This window comes from Aedes aegypti, unplaced genomic scaffold (genome assembly GCF_002204515.2).
Source record: "Aedes aegypti strain LVP_AGWG unplaced genomic scaffold, AaegL5.0 Primary Assembly AGWG_AaegL5_hic_scaff_934_PBJ_arrow, whole genome shotgun sequence".
Classification (NCBI taxonomy): domain Eukaryota; kingdom Metazoa; phylum Arthropoda; class Insecta; order Diptera; family Culicidae; genus Aedes; species Aedes aegypti.
Window position 1 is genome coordinate 21,637 of NW_018736639.1, and position 9,858 is coordinate 31,494.

General features: G+C 36.5%; 1 protein-coding gene across 1 annotated transcript; it reads right to left on the reverse strand.

The window, feature by feature from the left end:
• Positions 1-256: 256 nt before the first annotated feature.
• LOC110681450 (C3 and PZP-like alpha-2-macroglobulin domain-containing protein 8) lies at positions 257-2,978 on the reverse strand. The gene is given in 6 exon segments (XM_021857209.1): positions 257-516; positions 593-749; positions 818-1,456; positions 1,458-2,383; positions 2,448-2,722; positions 2,791-2,978. Coding segments are annotated over 6 exon segments (2,052 nt in total). The 5' UTR covers positions 2,805-2,978; the 3' UTR covers positions 257-475.
• Positions 2,979-9,858: the final 6,880 nt, after the last annotated feature.

A 9,858-nucleotide genomic window follows, 5' to 3' on the forward strand; every position in this document is an offset into this window, starting at 1 on the left:
CATACATCGACCCACTCTAAATCAACTTTACATGGGAAGTTTTACGAAAATCACTTACACACTTGCATTATGAAAACGAAATTGACTTGGGGGCGCCCAAAGGGAGGTTCGCCAAGGGCGCCGTGAGGCTACGCTACGGCTCTGCCTACGCAAAAGTATTCCTTCATTTTTCTCGGGTTCGTGTGTCCATCTTAGGCCAATATGTATGGCAAGTGAAATTATTCAACTACTGCTGTGCATAATAGAAGAACGTAACTACTGTTTTTTGTCAATAATAAGAGTAATGTTAATTCATTCAGAACATTTTTTCGCGTAAGAATCGTGTTTTTTTGTGTTAAACTTTTATACTTATTATCATACAAAATTCTGGGGCGAACTGGCCTCCCTGTTCCTACGCCAATGCTTAACACCTTTCGTAAATGCATTACATGTTTCAAAATTATACTGAATGCTTCTGGTAAGCCTTTGAAATATTTTAGTTGGAAATGGGATCGAAATATTCGATGGCTTCCCGTGCTGGAACGAAATAAAGAGGAATTGTAACAACTAGAATAACACTCAAAGGTTCATGGTTTGAGCGGTGGCAACTTACTGGGATCATAATAGTCGTAAACCTTGATCCATCCCGGAGCCTGGTTTAGAACAGTTGATTTCCGAAATGCTTCCACATCAACATAGACGGGATTGTTTGGCCGCATCGGATCCAAATATAGAATCAACCTGGTGTCCCCATCTGCAGTTTCTGACCGCTGTGGATTTTAGAAAAGATAATTAAACAGTTTGCTTATTGTTGGTTGTATGACGGAGCATCACTCACTCGAATTTGGTTGTTTTTTTCGAGTTGCTTCAGTTGGCTATTTGTTACAACGTAACCGTTTGGAAACATAACTTCGATCATGACCATGTTAGTTTCTTCAAAATCTTTTTTCGGTCGGTAAATGGCCTGAATTGTCATATTGGCAACACCGTCAGAACGGATTTTGAACAATGTTTTTTCTATTTTAAATCGTGGCACACTGTCATGAGCAATATTGTTATATTTGTGTGCTATCTGAAATACTCCAGCACCGGTGCCTTCAACGTCTACTTTGACTTGTCGTACATCTGACGGTATATTAAATTTATGTCCAACTAGAGAAGTCGTAGAATTCATGTGCAGCCGTTGGCGTTCGCTATCGTAATTTACGAAGACATCGTAATTTTGATTCGACAAAGACATGACACGCGAGTATTTTCCCAGTGCTTGGAGACCTACAAACGTATTCTGAGTGTTACTGTACCCTCCTTTGTCATATCTTTGTGACACCATCCATCTCATGATCGATTTAGCATCAATGTACGATCCTCTACTCATGTAGGTCAGCAGGACATAAGCCGTGGTCTCGATACTGGTGGACCCACTTCCCCACCAACGCATAGTTCTATCCTCATTAATCTTTGAGAGCTCTACAAGCTTATCGAAAAAAATAATGTTTTCTTGGATGACCTGCAAGCTGGAGTACGTATGCAATTAAAGCAAGACTATATGGATTTCCATCAAATCTGTACGTTTTGGCAATGTATTCTGTGCCTTTATTTACAACTGACAAGTATTTCTGAGTAAGTGATTTATGTTCCAGAAAGGCTATTAAAGTGTAAGCCGTCAATGTTGTGCCATCTTGCACACCACTTTGTAACTCTTTGTAGTATATTCGTCCAGATTCTACGAAGCGTCCATCACTTAATTGCCTTTCCCGAAGCCAATTAAAGGCCTTCTCTATAACATAATTGTCGATTGTTATATGTCTTTTAGCGAATGTGAATACTTTCGCTACTAGTGCAGTCAAAAATACACTTCCGCGACCGTCAGATTGACCAAAGACGCTAAAGGATCCATCTCTTAGCTTGTACTTGAGTTGATTCTGGTAGCCTTTCTGCAGATAATCGATGGCTTTGGCTTTGATACCGTAGGTCAGTGTGTCAGTGTTGTCCATGTATTCCAAAGCAATCACACTTGGCACCAAATTGAGCATGTTCTGTTCACCACAGCCAGATGGCAATCGAATTATATGATCGAGATTAGTCAGAGCTGCTCCTAGCAAAAATCCCTCGACTGAGAAAGTAATTGATACCGATCCATACGTTGCAGTTCTCGGTATTACCAACTTGATAGGATCGAACGACATCGATGAGTTCTGAACTTCAATGAATCGTGCAGAATTTTCAAAGTATTGCAATCCACCAGGCGTCACTCGGAGGTTACGTTGTATGGCATCTGTCGCTAAGGAGCAATCGGCTAATATTGTAACTGTAAGGTTCCCAGATCGCTTAGGTTTCAATGCAAATGTCACTGTTTTAACGCTGTTACTCGGTGCGAAAACTGTTTTTGAAACTTCCAGGTCCGCTATAAGCAGAAACATATTAATTATTAGGTGCCTATACAAATTTGAACTAACTTCCATACTTACAATGAATGAAATCTTTTTGTGCGTTCTGTACTCGTACCGTGACGTGCTGAGCTTGGTTCAAATAATTATGTACGAATACTTCAACGACTGCTTGTTCCGTTTTTACAATTGAATACGGTAGATTAACGGTGACGAAGAAGGGTTTAAGCACAGTTAAAGCAACCGGATTTTTTACTACTCCCAGCCCATGATTCGTGTTGATTGCAAAGGCACTGATTGACCAACTGGTCATGGTGTCTGGTATGATGTCTGTGATATCCACGTGTCCCTTGTCACTAATTTCACGGAAAACGTTACCATTAAATAACAGATCGCTTTTCTTAGATTCAATGTTTGAACTCACTCCACTTCTATCATTTCCGTCCAAAGCCAGGTCTCAGGAAAATTCTTTCGAAGAATACGAGTTCCATGGTCTGCTTGCATATCTTGGCCTAAGTGAAGCTCTTCATCATCACCAAACCGTTGGGTCAGCAGGTGAGGTGAGCTTCCCAGCGGGCTCGCCATGAAATGGCTTTTTTGCATTTGTCAATACGGTAAAACCTAAACGCTGAAAAAAAAACAGACGATTCAATCGAAATTCAAGCATTAACCCTTCTACCTGAACTGGTAGCGGTTGAGTGTTCTAAAACAGGAAATTTTGAGACCACATTTCTGAAAAAGAGACATGAAAGACAAATATGACAATCACGAAAGACGAATAAAAAACAGACCAATCAGAAAACTAAGGAAAAAATACAGAGCATACAAGGAATATTTTAAAAAGTAGTTCAGAGAGAGACCGAACGATTTTTTTTTCAAAGGGCGCTTCAAGATTTTATTGAAGTTTTCTCGTGATATTACGGCAGGTATTACTCTTATATTTTGCTCATAATTTCTCCAGGAATTCCATCACAAGCAATTTCAGAAATTGTTCAAAATTTTCTTCATTTATCACTTTTAATATTTGTTCAGAAATTCATCCAGTGATTCTCATATGGATTTTCGAGAATTAACCAGTATGTTTTCTACAACTCTAGTCGAGAGTTCTTTTTGACCCTTTGACCTTGACGCTTGCTGCTGGGCAATGCGTCAAGAAAGCCAAGTTTTTTTTTCCTTTTCGGGTCGCATGCCTATTTTTTTCTGAGTGCTTTTATATAGCCGAGCAAACGAGTGAGGCTGAGAGTGGATTGTGGCTGCACAGTGAAGGATAAAGGATCAATTGGTGAGCTCGTGTAATGCTACTATTTCTAATCTATAAAATATGTATGACTGCACATTTAATCGTTACAATTGTGGGACGTAAATATGAATTTTCAACAAACTATGAATTGTTCGTCACTGTGAGTGTCGACACAAACTCTGATTCATGAATTATTTATGTTTCACATTTTTTTTTATTTTCAGAACACCCCTTTTTACTTTTATTTTTGTAATTAAAAAAAAAAACTTTGAATGGTTCGACACTACAAGTATAGACTTGCGAAAGGTTCACTTTATTCAACAAACTTTTGATGGTTCGCCACTGTAAGTTTCGGCATAAGAATAAGAGTGTTCTATGATGTTCCAACCAATCGAGTTTTTTGTTTCTTTTCAAATAAGTAAAATATAATAACACATGCTTTCGTCCTGACAGCTGTAGGAATGTTACATTTAGGTATTTGTTCAACAAACTTTGAATGGTTCGTCACCTCAAGTGTCGGTATAATTTTCCACTACATAGAAATTGTTCATATCAAATGAAAACATTATTTTTACAAATAAGCATGTTTATATCTCACAAATCATTATTTATCATGGTCTAATCGCTTATCAAAGTGAATCCTGTGACCCAACAATCCTTCCCATTTACATACATCCCTCCCAGTAACCTTTGTGGAGATGCAGAGGCAAACACGGTCTCCAAATAGCAAAGGTTACACACTAACATTCCTTTCCCCAAACCCACCTGACTGCAAGGACGTGGCCGGCGCCGTTATTGACCCTGTATAAATAGAGACACTGAATTATGCACATTGAAGAAGATTATGGCCAATCCCAGCCGAACTTCTAGTTGATTCTTTGTGCATTTTCACTGACTTCGGTCAATCACGGAATAGCAACCATTGATATGTTGTAGTCAGTCTAAGCTAAGCTAAGTATGTTTTCTACAACTCTAGTCGCTACCCGAGCAATGTCTAACATCAAAAAGAAAGCAAGTCGAAATCATATCTTGTTTTCAGCATCAAGTTGATTCCATGATATGATATTAATTTATCATTGAAGTATTTGATAGTATATATTGTTTCCGAAAAGCTATCATTTGAAATTTTTGTTAATGCTGTCATTTTATATAATTATAAATTTATTGGTTGACTCCTTGTACGCTAGCTAAACAGTTTGCGAAAAAGCCCATTTTTTTGATAAATCTTAGGTACCGTAATTTCGGGTGAAATGAATATTTAAATTTCAAGAATAACGCAGAAAGCGCCTAAAAGTATGCAATTCCCTAAGGAATTTCCTGATATCTAACAGAAATTCATTTATTTCAACAAATCAGCGAATTGGTACGAGTTTTGGTTATGCAATCTAGTTGGGAATATATCTTAAGTACCCTCACAAGCTTTCATGATTATACCATGTCCAAATTCTTGTCTAGAATCAGAAGATCATTGATGTTCGTCAATACTGCACCGTAGATGATTTTGAAATTTTACATTATTTTCATAGAAATGAACATTTTTGAACGCAAAAACTTCACAACACACAATTTGGACATACTTACTACAAACAACGTCATTCACAGCAGGTTACATTGATATTTGTACTCCATTAGTAAGAAATAAAATCGAGTGACACAGTGATCAATTTCACCTACTGATCAATTTCACCCGAATTTACGGTATTTCTTCAACGTGATATCTCTCATATTTTCCTTGGAACACATAGTAAACTTGTAGCATCGTATAGAGGAAGGATATAGCTTTCATCTGAGACAAGAAAATATTTTGACGACCATTTTGAATTTGGCCGCCATCTTGAATTTAAATAGAAAACCCGTTTTTTCACCATTAGCGCACCGCTCGTTTAGAATTTCGTGCACTTGCCATCATATACGTCAAAATCGTAGAACATGATTAAGAAAATCGTTCATTTCATAGGATAAATACCATTGCTTCACCTAGTTTTGTAGTCTATCTTACTCAGTTTTTATTTTCAACTTTCTGATTGATGACCTCAGAATTCTAAACGAGCTCAGCTTTTGTCTCAGATGTAAGCTACATATATATTTCCTCCACACGATGCCACTAAGTTTGCTAAGTGTTCCATTATAAGACGTATCACGTGAAGAAATACCTGAGATTTATCAAAAATTGTCTTTTTCGTAAACTGTTTAGCTAAGCTGGCGTACTAACAATCAGTAACATAAAGTTGGAATTCTAATGATGGGTGCCGATGGCGGCCTGGTTTCAGCGAGAATTGTTAATGTATAAATATAAAAAAAAACTTTATCTTCCCGGGCAAAGTCCAACACCGAAAAGAAAGCAAGTCGAAAACATATTCTATTTTCAGCAACTCGATGCTGAATCATAATTTGATATCAATTGTCATTGATATACAGTGGCGCGGGAAGTGGGTAGGACAGGTAGGACATGTACTACGCACAAAAAACACCTGGGTAGGACACTCAAAGATTGTCCTACCCACGATTTAGCAAAAAAAAAAAATAAAAAATAAGATCAGCAGAAAGATTGTAAAATAAATTAAACTATGCTTCAGAGAAATTTCAGAGACTATGAAGAGCCTCATGAATTCTATCTCTGATCGAATTTTTGAAAAAAAAATCGCTGTGGGTTTTTTTTTAAGAAAGCCTGCAAGAATTTCTTCTGTTCATGTAGATTTCTTCAAGAATAACATCCACAATTTATCCCAAAATCCAAAATTTCTAAGGGTTCTTCGAAAAAAAAAACATTTATTTACTTAAAAATTTCTTCAGCATTTCATCCAAGTATTACTCCTGCAGTTTTCCAAACATTTAAAAAAAAATTTTCCCAAAAATTCTCATGCAACTTTTGAAAGTTTATTTAAGTTTTCACACCAGCTAATACCATACCAATTTTCCCAATAATTCCTCCGATCATTCCTACACAAGCTTCTATAGAGATTGTTTCCAATGTTTTTCGAGGAATTCCTTTAGAAAATCCTGCAAAGTGGTATCCCGAGATTCGATTGATTTTGTTTTTAAGTTTATCTTAGCAAATTATCTAGAAAATCCTCTGCAACTTACTCAAGAGTTCAGGCGTTATTTCAGAGATCATTGATAATTAATAGTGACTTTAATACTTCCACTAGTTTTATATGAGATAACTTCAGAATTTTCTTTAGAAGTTCTTCACGGATTTATTCTTCCAAAATAATTCATTGGCATTTTCCTGGAGAAAATATAAGTATGACAGGATGAATTTCTGAAGAAACCTTAGAAGAAATCTCTGAGGGAATTCCTGAAGGTATCTTTGGAGAAATCTAGTTGAAATCTTATTTTCACTCTCGTTCATATAAAACATGAAATCCCTAGAAAATTTGATTAATCATTGGATAAAATCTTAGAGGAATTGGGACTTTCTTGAAAACATTCACAAAGAATTTCAGGAGGAATTCTGATTGTCTCTGAAGAAATTCTGTTTCTGTGGTTTTCTTTGGGTAAATCTAGGTTGAATTCTTGAGGCATCCAAAACAAAATTCCCTAGTCAAATTCTTTAGGAAATTTTCGGAGTAACATCTAAACATTTTATCTTAATAAATTGCAGATGAAATTCCTGGGGAAAATCACGTAATTCCAAAAAAATCTTGGATCTTGAAATGCCTGCTCTGATGCTATGAAGAATCAAACTCTTCAAGAAGGAACTGCCTGAACTCCTGGCTTCTAATAGGTTTCGTTTTGTTTTCTTGGTTCCTGTTACGACTCTTCACAGTCTCTTTCTGAATCTTTTAAAGTCTCTTTTTTCAGGCAATAGGTCTCTAATTTCCTATTTTAAGCCACTTGCGTAGTCTGGCGTGAAAATGAGGGGGTTAGAAGCAAAGGGGTGTCAGTGGAAAAAAAAACTCAGTTTTGAAAAAATCTACTACGAACTTTAACTGAAATTTTTCATTCCATACAAATTGTATGAGAGCCAAAAAATAAAAACAAGCCAGTTTTCTAACAAAATATCTTTAGAAAGCTTGGAAACAGAAGAATTTCCTCAAATCAAAACCGACTGAAATGTCACTTACACCCCTTTGCGTTTGAGCCCTTTGAATACGGTAACTTGAAATTTCCAGTCTAGGATTCGAAAGGGTCAACATTTTTCTTAGCTTCAATGTGTTCAAAATATTTTCCAACGTTTGTCCTACCCATGGTTTCGAACGTGGACGCGCCTCTGTTGATATATATGATATTATATTTTGTTTTCGTTGTTTCGTTTTATACATGAAAACACTATGAGGATATAAAAACGAAGCAGCCTCGTTTCAATATCAATCGAAAATATGTACATCTCAATGAGTTCTCAATTTGCTCTTCATGATAGCAGAAACCGTTTTCAATTTGCTGTAACTGATATCAAAAACAGTTTTCAATTTGATTTCATGGGAACATTTTTCTGCTCTCAGTTTTGATATTTTAACCGTTAAAACGACCAAGTTTTAAGTTTTGAGTTATCAAAATCCATGACATCATGGGGTCTTCCTTAGCCGAGTGGTTAAAGTCCGCGGTTACAAAGCAAAGCCATGCTGAAGGAGTCTGGGTTCAATTCCCGGTCGGTCCAGGATCTTTTCGTAATGGAAATTTCCTTGGCTTCCCTGGGTATGAAGTATCATCGTACCTGTCACACGATATACAAATGCGAAAATTGCAACTTTGGCAAAGAAAGCTCTCAGTTAATAACTGTGGAAGTGCTCATAAGAACACTAAGCTGAGAAGCCGGCTCTGTCCCAGTAAAGAAGAGAACATCACAACATCAAAATTAGTTTTCAATATGATCTCAAACTTTGCGCGGGTATCCAGCCTGTCGTTCAAACAGCTGAGGTGAGCATAAAAGAGGCGGCATCCATTACTGCGCGATTGTCACTCTGGATGTGGAGAATGCGTTCAACAGCGTAAACTAGAAGGCGATAGCCTACACCCTTTTTGAAGTGCCAGTTCTGCTACTATTATTATGATTATTTATCCTTATTTAAGTGGTTTTTCGCCTTAATAAAGCTTACCGCTCAGTGAGTACTTAACGCATTTGAAGGATTTTTTGTCAGTATACTCGTACACATATATAGTTTCTAAAAGTGGCCCGTTGGCTACACTGCTCATAAATGCATATTTGTCACATTCGAAATTTCCGTCGATTTTGAGTATATACCGTGGAGAGTCATCAAATGATAAACACTTTCGATCAAATTACTGATATCTGTTAGGTTGTTCTAGAAAATTATAAAACACCAAGTTGTTTTGTCACACTGGTAATTGTAATTGCACAACAGTAACACGGGCATTATAATGTTTTAGCAATGAAATTGTGACATTAGAATATTTCTTGAAACCTGGCGGAAATTTGCAGAACCCCACCCAGTGCCGTCGGTGCCAAAAGTGGGGTTATGGTACGAAACATTGCTGCGTGGATGCTAAATGCATGGTTTGCGGAGGTTATTCTCACGCTAAGGTTGAATCAATTGATCAATAAGGTTGAATTGAATCAAATGATTGATGCAATGTTCCAATTTACCAATAACATTGTTATCGAAATACGTTTCTCTATTCAATCCATTTTTTTATATTTTAAATTGGAATGCTTGTTCTTTGAACAGTGTAGAGAGTATATAAATAAGATCATCAGATATAATTTGGTTGAAATCACACGATTAAATTTGGAATAAATCGATTTTTTCAACATGCTTCCATATAAAATTCTTCGTTTCTCTTATATGGCAAAATACAATACTTTTCTTAACCATCAAATTATAACTTTTGAGCATCGAGAGTATTATGAACTTTGTTGATAAGTATTGTTATACACATGAAGTTTGAATTATGTGGCAAATTCGGTAAACAAATTGCCATATAAGTAGGCAAACTTGAATGCAAATTAATTGGAATAGCCAAATTTTGCATTTTAAATAGCCAATATTTCAAAAACTAGACGTGAAAACGGCAATGGATTCAGCAACCCTTACTTAAGTAAAAAGCGGCATTTTTGTGTTCCGGAGTGTTATTCATGGGCATGCATCAACTTTGTTCGTCATTTGAAACCAAAGTTTTCGAAACACAGCTTGTCAAACAGGGTAGATGTACCAATAGTGGAGGTACTAGGCACAATTGAACTTCATTTAATTACCTAAATTCAAGAAGCGCAATTAATGTACATGTTAATGTTTTAACGGGAAGTAACGACCATTGGCTTAATGGGAAAAATAATTTCATCGCAATAAC